The 15,535-nt window shown below is 37.4% G+C and overlaps 1 protein-coding gene across 4 annotated transcripts in view; it reads right to left on the bottom strand.

The window, feature by feature from the left end:
• CKAP5 (cytoskeleton associated protein 5) overlaps nt 1-15,535 on the bottom strand; it is a 52,416-nt gene that overhangs the window by 34,145 nt on the left and 2,736 nt on the right. For 2 of the 4 annotated variants that reach the window (XM_017741666.1, XM_017741668.1), the window contains exons 2-10: nt 9,608-9,699; nt 8,878-9,071; nt 7,563-7,769; nt 4,953-5,124; nt 3,903-4,035; nt 3,512-3,615; nt 3,027-3,140; nt 2,719-2,823; nt 98-187 (exon numbers count right to left, since the gene is read on the bottom strand). In XM_017741666.1, the coding sequence (XP_017597155.1) occupies nt 98-187; nt 2,719-2,823; nt 3,027-3,140; nt 3,512-3,615; nt 3,903-4,035; nt 4,953-5,124; nt 7,563-7,769; nt 8,878-9,071; nt 9,608-9,664 (1,176 nt within the window). In that variant the 5' untranslated portion in view covers nt 9,665-9,699. Of the gene's footprint in view, nt 1-97; nt 188-2,718; nt 2,824-3,026; nt 3,141-3,511; nt 3,616-3,902; nt 4,036-4,952; nt 5,125-7,562; nt 7,770-8,877; nt 9,072-9,607; nt 9,736-11,636; nt 11,726-15,535 lie in introns of those variants that run through there. The other 2 variants (XM_017741665.1, XM_008639434.2) reach the window with 2 other exon arrangements.

The following is a 15,535-nucleotide window of genomic DNA, read 5'->3' as shown; positions in this document are numbered from 1 at the left end:
TGTTGAATAAAAAAAGTCATTATTTCAGTAAAGAGAAAAGCAAATCAAAATTAGAGACCAATTCTCAGACAATGGGGAAACTTTCACTTTTACTTACTGTAAGAAAGATTGCATCAATGGCCTCCTGCAGTGCCTGCACTACCTGGGGCTTCTTCTCTTTGAATTTCTCCAGGATTGTTGGAACAACCTATGGAAAAGGGAACAAAAATGTCAACCCCCTCTTCACTAATATAACTGGAAAGCCTGATAGTGTGCACCCCAGTACTTTGCAGAGAATTCAGTAATTCAGACATCCCTGCTGTACCCCTCCAGAAGTACACAACAGCAGTCTGAACTAGTTTATTCTTGCTGCTGATATTAAACTCATTTCTGTCACTATTAACAAATACAGATTTCTGAACAATTTCATAACAAAAGGCAGACATACAAATTCACAGATAATTACAGATTAACGCTCTGGAATACAGAACAATAGAATGTAAATAAACGATTTCACAACACAAAGAGTGCTGTGCTCTTGTATTCTAAGAATCCAAGAAGGCATTTAACCTGGCCCCTCTTTCCCAGCTTTCTGACAGCACTAAGCATGGCTCATTAAGAAGTCCTCATCTGATTCACAGCTAACAAAAGCAACCAGAATCCTCTGCGGCAATATTTTTCAGATCTATCATCTTGAAAAAGCACATCTGACAGTAAACTATGCCATACTGGAATTTGACAGCAATTTCTACCTAGTCTAGGTGCTCAGACAGTCACTGATGAAAAAACAAATACATAAAATATTAAAGGGGGGAAAAAACCAAAAAAACCCCTACACTGCAGACTTTCTCACATGCCAGTAATATGAACAGGTCCATTTTAATATGTTACACAGTAAGTACTTCTGTCAGTGAGCCAGAAACATGCAGATCTTAACTGTGGAAAGCAAGCTATTTTCAAGATTTGCACAAACACAACAGTTCATAGTTTGGAAGCAGTTGGATCCTTTACAGAAGTTATAACTTCTTGCATAACACAAAATAGATTCACCTTCTACTCAGAAGCTGACTATGGGATCTCAACCCCTTGTGGCACACCACGACCTAGGCTCAGGTGGTATCTTTTTTTGGGCTGCAACCTCCAAATTCCCAGTTCACAGACTTCAAAACTCAAAAAACCTTCAGATAATACAGATGGCACCACAAAGACCATCATACACACTATTGAAGGTGCTAGACACCCCTACAACCTACAAAGTCATAAGGAGGAGATATTTAAAATCATGAAGCCTCTGTTTTAGAAAATGCTGACAGCCAGAATTAGCATTTTTTAACATGGAAGTTAGAAGCCATAGCCCATGTGAGAGGGAAAGAAGAAAAATTAGTCCAGGGCTACAAATGCAGTCAGAGGTGAAGCTGGTACACATGTACTCAATTACAGTGAGTAGTATGGTTCTATGCATGATTTCATTACTCTTGTTAGAGCACAGATTGCAGACTAACATTGCAGTCCTATATTTAACTAATAAGAGCTTATAATCATATAATTCTAGCAACAATTCTGTTTCATAACACTTCAATGCCCACTCTCAGGAGAGGTCTACATCTCCCTCACAAGTAAATAAATCCAGTAAACAATCAAGTGAACTGCTAAAATAAGTACTGAGATTATGCAATTCAGTGCTGCCATTACAGCACTGAAAAAGTCATCTTCTCAACAGCATTTGCTTGGCAACCACAGAGCTACACCCTTATTTTAGAAGCTTGGCTCTGTAACTAACTCTGTAGCTATAAGAGTTAACCTTCAGAAATCAACTATAAAACAGATGCAAGAATGATTTTTATAACTACAGACAGCTTTCAGAATGAAAGTGACTGTCCAAACTGTTGTTCAGAGTTCAGGAGACTTGAATGTTTCTGAAGCAGTGAGATTCAGCAACTTCCCAATTCAGAGACAACTCTATCAACAGCCAGGCACATCAGTTCTCTGTCTCTAACACTTACTTTTTCTTATCACAGGAAAAATTTGACTGAGTAGTTTAAAGAACACAGTGACACAGGCTTGAGAAATGAGGGAGAACTGCAACTCATTAAAAGCTCTCTTTGTTTCCACTTACTGATTAAGATTCCCTGTATCCCCTGATATTAGCTATTGGTAAGAAATGAGCAGCAAAAGAGAACAAACAGCACTAAGCTAGATCACCAGAACATTTTGGTACTAAAAATCTCAGAATTTTTGGCTATTTAAAGCAGACAAGAACCCCCACAAAACCCAGGCAACAAAGAAACAGAACGCTCACCACCTACCATCCCCCAACATTCAAAAAACCCAACCATCATAAAACATACACCATGGAGGTGCTAAGTAGAGCTCTGATTTAGAAGCTGTTTTTTCCACTGTGCCCTACAAACGCATTCCTGTGGGGGTATCTCTAGGATGAGGTAATGTAAATAAAGTTCATTTCATGACACAGCAATTCAATTTTCTTAGTACAGAAGACTTATAATGCAACAGAAAGTTTCACGTTGCTGAATATGAACGAAGAAGGTCCTTTCAAACTTAAGCTGCAAAGACCTAGGCAAGTATTTCAATGCTTACTCTTTTAAGGGGTAGGTAAGCATTTCTAATTGTACAAAGAATACCTTTCATAAATACCAAGGCTTGACAGTGAAAAGGGAAAGGGAAAGAAGGTGTCCAGCATCAATAAAATCAGGAAAAAAAGTATATACTCTTACTTACATGCCCTGCATACTGTCCAAATTTCTTTCGGAGGCCTGTAGCTAGTCCAGCAAGGCATTTGGCAGCCAAAGCAACTAACATAACATTTGTATCCTTTCCAACAACCTGAAGAGAAAATCCAAGTTTCAGAGACGGAAAATAATGTCTTACAGTAGTCAGTGGGCCACGAATTGGGTTATTTTCACAACTGTTCCAGCTAGTAATTTTCTACTCATGAGTATTATATCAACTCAAACTTTTAAACTATCATACAAATAAATTACAAACAAATATTAAACTGTATGTGCACTCTGGGTTTTATTTATTACCTTTTTGAGAACTTTCACCAAGTCTGCATAGTCTCCTGATTCCAGCTTGGGATTTTTCACTAGCAGTTCAACAGCCTCTAGAGCTTCTTTCCTTTCTTGCCACTTTTTTGCTTCCTGCAGAGCAAATAATTTACATTAAATCTATAAACAGGAACAGTTCTGGAGAAGCACACTTGCCACAAACCATAGATTAAAAACTTTTATTCCATCCTGAGAAAATCAAGGTCTCCCTACAGTTCAACATCAGTAATTACAATGAAATATGAAATACAATCTTTTCCCAGGACATACCTCAGCCCCTTAAAATTACGGCTTTCTTGCCACTAAGCTCAACTTTAGGACTTATTTGTGGTAGTCTATATTTTATTAACACTAGTCTGTTATTATCCATGCAGCACTAAAGCACACATTGCAGAATACCCATAAGTCTTCAGACTCATCAGCTACACATAGAATTAACAGGTAGTATTTAAGTTTATGCTTACTATTTTCTCATAGAAATCTTTGGGAAGCTTGGAAAGAATTTCTACAGCTTCAAGCAACTCATATGCATCTACTTGCGGTACCGCCTCTTCTTCATCATCACCTCCTGCAACCAGGAGAGAGAAATATATAAGCAGAGTGACACAAAATTTTGACTAGAGCACCACCTAAAGCTCATTGTTTAGAAAGTGCTATAAACAGCTGTGATTTTGCTATTTCAAAAGACAGATACTCTTTCATCTAAACTTCCTCCTGCAGACATTTTCTTCTTGTGTAGTGCACTCCACGTTTTGCACCAGCTTGAGTAAAAGCTCCTTTACAATTTAAAGCATTCCTTCACAAACTATATACAAGTAATGTACTTGCCAATTGAGTTCAGAGATTGAAGTTTACCTCCATCTGCATCTCCTCCAAGTCCCTGCTGCTGCTCAAATTTTGCTTTCAGCTCCTGTTGGGAACGCAGGAACCTGGTCTGCTTAGGAGCAGCTGATGACACTTTGAACCATTCTTCTTCCAGTTCTTTTAGCTGCCAAAAGGGAAAAGAGTCATTGTATCAGAGACATTATGCACATATTTCAAGACAAGCAACCCATTACAGTTTTCCCATTTCAAAACCAAGATAGCACTATCTTTCAAGTTTTTTTTTCTGCCACTAAAGGAGTGACTTCATTTCACTGTTCAGAAGTCTTTGACTAAGTATATCCACAGAACAGAATACTATTCCAAAGCATTTATGTAAGAACAAACTGTAGAACAGTCAGAATGGTGTGGCCCTCTGTAGACACTTTGAAATAAAAATGGCTGAACATGAAGGAAGCTTTCCTTTACAGCCATGCTATTATTACACACTAAAACTGAGATGAAACACACATACTGAGCTACATTTGATGAAACAGTTTGGTTTTTTTTAACCATGCCCTTTTGAAGCAAGCTACTGCTTTCCACCTGAACACAATTAACTCAAGTGGGTAGGAGGAAAGGATGCATAATTTATAAAGTTTTAAAATTATGAAATAGTCTATCATAATGCAATGCCACTTCCTGAAGGGCAACAGTCACATCTTCAGCATCATCAAACAAGTATGAACAGATGCATAGAGGAAAAAACTTCAGGAAAAAAGGAAACTGAGAATGAAAATGATTGACTTGAAGACTTTCAGTTCAAGGGTCTTTTATAAGGGCAACCATTCTACTGCTCAATTTCTATCCTCAGTTTCAGTATGACACTTCACCCCACAACTTCATGTATGTTCAGAGCAACAAAACATTGTTAAAATTTCCTTACAAATGACAAAGAGTGACCAACATTTTGGGTGAAGTTACATGGAGCTAAAAAAACACATTCCAGTTTTGACTGTAAGAATGCCTAACACCACAGAATCAGGGAGGATGACCATCAAAGTGTTTGATCAAATGTTTGGATACAGAAATACTTCTGCCTACCTGAACAGAATTTATGTTCTGCAATGGAGGTTTCAAAGCATCCCTTATCCAACGGTAGATCTCCACAGCAAGGAGCTTGGCTTCGTCTCGAACAGCCTTTTCCCGAGATTCAAAAAGTTTTGGCAATACTTTTATGATTGGCTTCAGTGAGATTATCTTTGAACCAAATTCACTGAAAGTTAAACACACAGAATAGCATCAGTGTCCAGGAACCAGGGAGCAATCCACAAATAAATAATCTTTTAAAAAACAGTCTATGAAAGTCTTACAGTGCACATTCAGCAATTTTGTTATTTACTCAAACCATTATGATACATATTATTTTGAGATGATGTACGATTTAAAGAATACATGCCCTATCAAAATTAACCTCCACACCCAGTTTGGAATTATAAAAATCAGGCCTCTCATATTACTTCAAAGCACTTAATCTAATCTGGTGCTTAAATCGGCTCCCTTGCCGGGGGGGGAAAAACAAAAAGAGAAGAAAGAAAGAAGCTGTCCTTAGACCAAAATTTGTATGACCTACTTTTTTTTTTTTTTTTTGTTAAATCAGAATAGAATCTCCTTTGTCTATCCTTGGAAGCAAACTGCAGTAAAAGCATTAGTCACTTTTCCACTTGTTGGACCAGATAATAGAGTGAGCTTGGGTCATCTTCACAGAAAACACGTGTTGAAATATGTGCTACTGAAAGAACACATGAAACAAGTTTCCCCAGCCAATCACCCGTCCTTGACGGGAGATTCTACATGCTACTGCACTTAATACACGAAACTTCCTATTTCAATCACTGATGAATGAGAACACAAGAACTTTCTTTTCAAACTCATAGTAAAGTTAACCGCTGTAGTTACTAAGGCATCATAAGTAAATCACCTCAAAAGCAATAAATTTTTTGCTTCAGAAACATTTCTTCTTCTTAATTTTTTTCCACCACACTTTCTTATGGTTCCCTCCAATTCAAGTTCCACATAAAAAAGCTAGCAAAAAAGGCTGCTCAAGAACTAAAATCTACATGTCTCACTTTCTACAAATTCTAGTGCACATAATTTTATTTCAACACCAACTATAAAACATACTAAGTACAAAAACCTTCAAGAGGTCTTGGAAATAGCACAGTTTATGTGAGCAATAAGTTGCCCAGTAATTCAATTTTTCTATCATGACTCAAAAAGAGAGCATTTGGGAAAAGTGCCTATGCGAACTTATCAGTATCTAATTCATATAATCTAATTTATGTAACAAGAAAGAACAGAAACCTTAGCACAAGACAGAAAATACCAGAAATTAAACTAGTTATGCATTCAAGCTACCCACCTAGGTACAACATAGACAAATTTTGTTATCAATGCAGAAAGCCTACCAAAGCATAAGAAAAATTTAAGTAGCAACACAGCTCAGAAGCAGAAGATGGGAGTTTAAGCCAAGAGGGCTGCATGAGAGTATTTGATCTTAACATCACAAAGATAATAAAATACTACATGTAAGGAAAAAAAAAAACGAAACAGATGTGGCACATTTTACAGAAGTAGTTAGTTGAAAGATACTGAGGAAGGTTATGCAGGTTTCTAATTACACTGCACTGTTAAAAGTGTTAAAAGGACATTTAACTAGATAAGCAATTTTAAATAGCTAAAATATGTTCTTAAATATAGGACAGTAGTTTCACATAGCAGAATCATAGGTAATGTGTTAAGCCCAAAGCTTTATTTTGACATTACCAAAGCCTGAAACAATTAGTTTAACAAGGATCATCTCCATGTATGCCTCAGCAAGTTCTCTAAAAGAAATACAGCATAAGGCACTCTCCACATAAATGATACAGTTTTCACGTGAGCTACTTTACTCAGAAAGAAGTGTTTTGTCCATAAATTCCACAATTACCTGTTTCCTTTAAAAAAACACCTAATGGTCAGTAAACTATATATACACCAAGTGTAAGAATTTCATAAAGCCCTAGCATTTTTCACTCAAAGGCAGCAAACAAACTTGATGTGGAACCAAAAAATAATGTAATACTGAAGCCTACTACAGCATCTTAAATTGGAATTGATTTTTAGGGAGTACTAGCAGCTCTCCTGGTCAATAAAGGAATTATTATATAGACAATAGAAGCTTACTGTGCAATGAGCTTGGTTTTCTTTTTCTTCTTCTAAAAACACACACTGTGTACCCAATTAAACATGTCCACACCAGTGAAGAAAACAGTGGTTTAAAAAAAACCAAAAAACCAAACTACATTTTAGTTTTCACATCAGTGAGTTTATTACAGATACTCAGAAGAGAAGCTTCACAGTCTGTAACAAGACTCACTAATCTTACCCTTCTTTCAGAGGCTGGGAAATGCAAGTTTGGTAAACAGTTACCATGAATGAAAAGAGATTCAGATGAGGCTTGTACAACATCGACAACCCTCACATCTAACAGATCCTATGATGCTGTCAACTGTTGTTGCCAAAAAATACCAGTTCAGGAAAGATGCATTCTACTCAACAATAACAAGGGCCTGCTAAAAACTTAAGCAATAAAATTAGACTCCACATATTGCTGGGGTGAGGAAAAAGCAAAGAAGAAAACCACAAAAAACACCATGAACTATAAAAGCTTACCTTAGTGCTTTCCTCAGTGTCTCTATACATGCTACTATGATTTTCGGGTTCTTGTTGTCCAGACCCTTTAATAATTCTTCTTGTATTGCCTCTCCTTTCTCAATTTCTATATACATTAGACATATATCTAGACCCAGCTCTTTTGCTCTGGCCTTTGGCTGATTGAACACTTTATTTACAACTCCAGATGCTACTTCTCCTGTTGTCCTGAAAGGTGAGAGAGTATTACTTTTGAAACATTTACGTGAATTAAGTGTTCTACATCATTATCTACAGAAAAAAAACACACGCAACACTGAAACCAGATTAAAACCCAACAAGTCTTCACATAAAAGGGACTACATCTTAAGATAACCTTCAGGGAAATAACCTTTTGTAAGGGATGACTTTAACATCTGGTTTAATTAAAAGAACACAGATCATAGTTAACATGATTCTAACACCAGACTACACCAGTGAATAGTAGACGTTCTCAGGAGTGTATTAACATTCTCTAGTTGAGGTTCACAAAAATGCCATGTCCTGGATTTGTATACGTTGCAATATGTTATCTGTATCAGTACATAATCCCAGGACAGTATTTCACATATCGTTCCAAGCTTCAGATAAACAAAATCATTTACATCACTTTTAAGTCAAGGAGTGTGCAAGGTTGTTAGATTTTTAAACAAAGCTTTGGGTTTATTTGTTTTTAAGTAAGACTTTTATTCATTTAATCAGGTCACAAAGTCAGTGGACAAAAGCACTAATCTAGCCTATTATGTGCTTTTTATTTCACCCTCAGTATGGCCTATTTCATGGGCTAGACAACAGAGAAGTACTAAAAAACATCCAGTGAAGAAATTGGCAGGTATGGAGATTCATATTGGTTATGCTGGATGCAACATCATATAAACCTAACTACATTTTATTTCATGTATGAATTACACAAACATCCACCTGAAAAAAAGGCTCCTTCCTGTACAGGTAAGACTGTTTCAATCACACAAGAACAGAGATTCCAGTTCATAGCACTTACACCACCACATTACTGATTCACTTTTTTTGCCATTTCAGAAATTTTTACTAGCGCCTTCAATAGTTTCTTAGAACACTGCAAGCAATTTGTGACAAATTAATATGCACATGGAGGCCATCCACAAGGAAAGCCTGTCATTTGGCAAGTTCTCTGGATTAGAAAGCAAGATCTGCTCTTAATGAGAGAGATCAGAATTGTTAGTGGCCACTGCACAATTTACATGCAGCTGCAGCCTTTCTCAGAGAGGCACATTAAACTCTCCTAACAGCCTAAGAGCAGCAAGGAAAGGCTACTTACTTCCCAGCTACATGAGCATTTTCAACATAAGCAAGAGCTGCTTCCAGTCCTTTCAGCTGAGCCACTGCATTGGAGTCAGTCACAAATTTCTTTATCAATCCAAGATACTTGGACCATTCAGGACTCTTTTCATCATCTATCTTCTGGAAGAGCTTCAGGGCTTCTTCATAACCGTTTAATCTGGCTTTCCATAGCTGGAAGCAGAAATTGGACATTTAAATGTTGTGCTAGTACAACCTTAACTCACCAATCTCACAAAGCTCTTCAACCATACTTGAAAAGTATACTCATCAAGCTGGCACCTGCAGATTTCTCCTCAATGTCTATATTAATAACATGCAACAGGACAAAATACTTGTTTTTCTCCTGCCAAGAATGACCTGGATAGAGAGATGCCAGTCTTCCCCACTGCTCTTCCTAAGTTCTAGCAACCACCAATGAGGAGGTGGGAGCCCAACAATAGCTGCAGCTACAGATGAGCAATTTCTCCACGTGAATGAGCGAACTGATCTTTCAGTGCACAAGCTTACGCCATACCATGCTACTAAAATCTGCTTAATAAAGGTTATTTGACCTCTAGGTTGGATAGAGCTGATGCAGTTTCAGAGCTGTTAATACTCACACCATGCAGCTGTCAAGATTACCTAACTATGGTGTATTTAGATAGAGAAGCACTACAAAAATCACCAGAAGCAGAGATACGCAGCAAGCCAAATCCAAGATTTCCTACCTTGTGTTCACATTTCTGATCAATGGGCAGCTTCATCCACTCACTGTCGTCCCCCATTGTAAATCAAGCTCTCTCTATAACTACAGTAATTTCTGTGGAGATAAGGACAAGTTAGAAAACAGAAAAATACATATTGGGTGTATCCATAGTTATACCTAAAAAGTACAAAAACACAAAACAAAAAAACCCCAACCCCCCTCCCCCCCCCACTTCTGTGGCAAATCTCATCGCTAATATGCGATCCAAGGTTGTAATTATATTTCGGTACAGACCTTGAAGACCAGACCACTATTTCACTATTTTTTAAGCCCTAGAAAATTACCAGAAGCCATTAAAGATTAGAGAGCAGTGCAGTTTGTAGTATTTCTGACACTACAAGTCTCAGTCAGTGAAAGTTTTAGTAAGCCAAAAAAGCATGTGGAATATAACCTCACCTAAGCTTGAGGAAGAATGTACTACAGCTAAAGGCACTAAACCAAAGTGAGTTGCCATCAACATTAAACACTGACTCTTACTGACACATGCTTTTAGCAACAGGTGCCATGAATCAGTGTCAAAAAATAATCAGATGCAAGTGTAAGGACAGTCATTTTAACAATTTTACAAACAGCACAACTGAAATGAACAGTTACTGAGAAGAACAAAACCCATTTTTGCCCTAATTCTAATGTAGGCAGCGTCAGCAACTGTCAACAAGAGATCAATTTCTTGCCACGTGTAGGGCTCAAATCCTTACTCATTCAAGTTTTAGTGGTTCCCCCTTCCCTTTAGATTAAAATAAGAACACTATTACAGTATGACAGATGAGATCTCAGGCTCAATGCCTGTCTCAGACTTATTGTACAACTAACCTGACTGCTCAGAAAATAATGAGAGAACATGTCTGATGCAGAGAGATCAGCAAAATGAAAATAGCAGCAGCAGTAAAAAGAGCTCCCAGTGTTATTTATACACACAAAATCAAACTAGAGATGGAGTAACACATTTCAACACACCAGTTTGAATTCACAGACCAAGCCCAAAACTCTATAACCCAACCATATACAACAATTAATCACTACAGGCATATAAGCACACAACACTAGTAGAATGCTCCTAACAGAAATTCAGCCTATACCAGCAAAACTGTATACTTTAGCATACAAAGTATTTCACCTAATACTCAGAGGTTCTCTGTAGAAAATTAATCCCTTGAATTAGGAGTGTATTTCCACTCACATAAATTAATATAAGCAAGTTCTTCAAAGCCTTCTGGTCAGCCACACAACACTTACAGACACAGCTAACTCGACGGCAAAATTAGGCTAGCAACAGCCTACAGTAAAAACAACCTTTTTTATTCCTTCCTGGATTAGTTAGAAGATACTTAAAAAAATAACAACCCAACCTCCCAATAATTAAAAAACAAAAACCATTAAGAAACACAAAGAACTCCAAAATCCCTACCTGTCACCAACACAGAGCCTCACAGCAAATTACACTAAGCTTGCCTTAAATATTTACAAGTTCCTATGGATGTTAATACTGTTCTCACTATAAATGCATGAACTATTAATTTGCCCAATGGCAGTAAAACAAGAGTCAATGTCAGAACACAAGTTGACTACATATATAAACAAGTGTATCCAATATTATTATTATCCAATATCATTATTATGGTTTGTCCTTCTCATTTCCTTTCTCATCAAACAAACAACAATATGGCTATTTTTTCTTGACATCAGCACAGTGGTACCAAGTGTGCTTCTAAAGAAAAAAAAAAAAATCTTTCTGGGAGGGCCAAAGAACTGTAAACCACTAAGAATGAAAGGATCTGCTCATTATGTAAGAAGAAAAGCACTCAGAAGTGAGGCTACCTAAATCCATTCTACTGAACTGTTAATTCTGTTTCACTACCTTTCTAACTGTTCAACTTACTGAAAAACAAAACAAAACCCTAGTCACAGCATTCCTCCATGTCAGGAATTGACAAAAACGGCACTCCAAATTAAACTTTACAATAAGAATACAACTCAAAGGCCATACCAACCTCAAACAATCATACGAGGTCAAAAGGGCAAGTGAGTTACTGCATCCAAACCTCATCAGCCTTTTGCAATGGATCTGCTTTCATCTGTTTAAATTCCTGCTTATGTTTTCTCTGCCCCAACCTCTCTTCTTATCCCTCCTTCAGCCTAGTGAAAGAGTTCAAAATTAAATAGAAATTAGACTCCTGATTCAAACCCAATGCATTTTACCTATTAAAAAAACAACCTAACAAAAAACCCAAACCCATCAAAAACCAAAAATCAAACACCCACACCAAAACAACACAAAAAAAGCACCACCCCACACCCAAAAGCATGGCAAACACAGAGGTGGGGGGTAAAATAGATCTAATTCTATGAAGGTGGCGACTTCTCTCCAAAAGCAAGAAATGAGACTGAATTTACATGAAAAGCTTTCCAAACAGCCAACCTAGCAAAGGATGCAGGAGTGCCCTAGGGTGAACACAGTTTCCAGCAGTAAAATTCCCCATCACTCAAGTTAGTTCTGCAGCCAAGTGCCATCAGCAAAGACAGCTTTGCCAGTACAAAATGAGATTGTATTAGGAATATCTTCATTTTAATGCACTAGTACAGAAATAATGGAGTACTTCCTCAGTGTGGATGCAGACAACATAAATACATGCAGCGGTTTCTTCCCAATGTCACATACACCTTTGTGAAGAACAAGCAGAGTGAACTTCATAGAAAATTAGGTAGTTCTGATTCTTAATCAGAAACTTGGAACTAACTCAAGCTATTGCCTCTTTATATTTTGTTGTTGTTGTTGAAGAACACATGAGGAACCAATACAAGGATAACAGTTATTCACAACAAAAAAAAAAGGGGGGGAAGAAAGCACTAACACACCTGCCAGCAACAGAAACAACAGGATAAAATTTTGAAACCTGTATTAGACATCTAAACTCTGTTTTTTAGAAAACTGACAAAAGCATGAACTTCCTACTTCAACAATAAAAAGAAACATTTATTTCTCTCTGGAGATCTGTTCTGCCAAGGAAAGAAGTCTCATTGTAGGACAGTCCTCAATCAAGTACTACAAACCTCAATTCAGTTCAAACCCTAGTCAATAGCAACTCTATTAAAAAGGCTTGTCCATTACAGGACTAATACTGATTTACAATTATTTTTGCCCGTACACATATACAACAGTTCACTGCCACAAAGTACAACCTTTTGCTTGTACACTAGCGATACATTACAGAATCTAGAAGAAAAGGATCTAGGATTTCCCTTCCCACATCACAATGTACTCACCTTGGGGGGATCACACATAATAAGAGAGACAGAAGGAGGGAAGCTGAATGACCATGAAACAGCATTTCACCTATTTTTTCAGTCTAGTCAATTCAGTTCCCCTACTACTTTCTGTCATTAACATCTACAATCAATACTTCAATTAAAAAATGGATTAAGTTGCCTTCTACACTGACTCTGGCATCTAAAATAGTGATAAAATTATACTTCCCCCAGCAATTGACAAATCCCTCTAGAACAGAATTTCTCAGAAAGTATTCCATGGTCACAGAGGGAAAGCTCCTTCTTAAACATCCAGTCTTTCTAGCTTCATCACTGCTCACATTTGTCCAAATGCCAAGATTTTGTACTGTCTACATCTTGCATTTACAAGAATAAAAGACAGTTGCTTCTCCTTTCAATTAAGTCACTGGGTTCTGTATAATCATAGTGTATCCCACATTTGACAAAAAGGTTTTTCTTAAAAGCTTCTTTGCAAAGACATGTAAACCTCAAGTCCTTCTCAACATCCAAGTAGCAAGTGACCTCATTATACGGTAACACAGCTAAATTCTGTTATTACTAGTGAATTTGCAGCAATGAAGCGTTTGACCTACATAGATTTTTTCTGTTGCCACAACTTGGAACAAACAGAATTAAGACTTTCAGTAACAACATTCACTTTGTAAAATCCAGAAAACAATACTTCTGAAGCAACTGAACCACCAAAGTTAGTTTTGTGAGAGACATCTGTCATAAAACTGGTCAATGCAACATTTCCAAAAGCAAGTCACCTGAGAAATCTGTAGTGGAAATGAAGAACAAATCTTCCCTGACAGTTCTTGGCAGGGCAAGTTTATATTATGGAACAGTGAGAAAATGAAGACCATCAAGAAAAGAACAGGATCTTTTTAAGGGAGATCACGCAAGATGCGGCAAGAGTGGAAAGCATTTACAAGGTAGCATAAATGCAAGAGTTTCAAATGTAAAAGTGAAAATTCTCAAATGAATATAAGTAAGTTTGGAAACAAATTTACAACACATTAAAAGATTGTGGCAAACTATCAAAACATCAAAGTTTGGATTAACCATGCACTACTCTGAGCAGCTCCTACTCAACTTCCAAATAAATGCTTTTCCAGCTACAATTTTGAGAGCTGAACTGCATTAACATTATAGGTTATAGCATGGGGTACCGCTAAGGAAAAGCCTTTCCATCATTAACATTGGGAAATGTGATTTCTTTTGAAGCATACATTCATCACCTATCATTACATTTCATTGTGAAGTGTCAGCTTCCAGACGATTTTCTACAGATGTACAATGGCAAAATAGGAAGCCATTTTATGCTAAACAAAACCAGCTGTTTATTGATACTGACTGTCTACTTCTCCCTACTCACTTTCACCTATTGAATACTACTGTGGCACAAGAACATCATCAAATATTTTCCTATTTTGAAAGATTCTCAAAAGCATTACTCAAGACTAAGTTCTGAGAAATCGAGACAGGTCTTTTTAAAGGAAAAATCTGTTTGAAATGTTCCTATACAGTAGGGCACAAATTTGGAGTGTATATGGTTGGATGTCACATTTCAGATAAAACTGTACTTCCTGCAAGACAGATCTCTGTTAGTGCAGCCACAGTTTTCCTAGCAGAAAAAATTTTGTTTGTTTATTCATTTAATGGCAGTTTTGGGTCACATTTGCTCTTCGGCTCTGAAACAATGAAATTTCACTTTCTTAGAAGTTTAGTCCAACATGGGTTTTTTGTATTTGCTAGCCAAACCTTCCCATTGGACGCAACATAAAGTAGATCAGAAAAAAGGTTGAAGACTCAAGTAATCATAACACAGTAGGCAATAAAAATTTTACCAAATTTTAAAGGCTGGCATTTTCAATTGACAGATGAATTATAACTTGCAAGATACAAGATTCTTGCTGAAAAAATAGCAAAACCTCAGAATAATGAAAAGAAAAAGGAGAAATGCATGCTAAAGAGAAGCTACGGCTTCAGCAGCAATGAAATGGCATTCACGAACAAACAGCATTAAATTCTCTCTTGCCTGCTCTAACTTGTATGTCCTAACTCACCTCAGTGAAATTTTAACAGCATAAATGACAAGTTATTGGTAAGAGATATAAATACTTAGTTTCTCTGGAAGGATAAGTTTTAATGCATGGCCTGTGAAAGTAACCAGGGCCGTTCTTTTCCACTCATCTAAAAGTGAAAGACAATGCAAAATAAACTGACCTTCTGTTACAGCAAAGACCAAAAGCAATTTCTAACTGCATGGGTAAGCCTGGAGTGAAGCCAGTCTTACGGAGACAAGAAGGGCAAAAGGGAAAAGGGCAACCCACGGGCAAGTGCACAGGCATGCACTGACATAATTCTAAGGATGGACTGTTGGAGTGAAAGATGTCGGTGGGACTGTGCTTATAAGCTGTAAAGTCCCCCACCCCTCAAGAGGTTTTACAAAGCTCAGGCATGAAAAGGCTCATGCGATGTTCTTTAAAAGGACGGCCTGAACTGCTGATGAAGGAAAGCTCCCGCGGAGACATCACTAGCTTCCTCCTTCGCCAAGGGAAGCAAGCTCCCTCCAGCACGGCTTCCCTCTGCAACTCGCCGCGCCCCCGCCACGCCCCGC

The sequence above is a fragment of the Corvus brachyrhynchos genome, unplaced genomic scaffold (assembly GCF_000691975.1).
Source record: "Corvus brachyrhynchos isolate BGI_N302 unplaced genomic scaffold, ASM69197v1 scaffold115, whole genome shotgun sequence".
Classification (NCBI taxonomy): domain Eukaryota; kingdom Metazoa; phylum Chordata; class Aves; order Passeriformes; family Corvidae; genus Corvus; species Corvus brachyrhynchos.
Note: the sequence above shows the minus strand (reverse complement) of the source record. Positions and strands in the feature narration are given on the sequence as shown.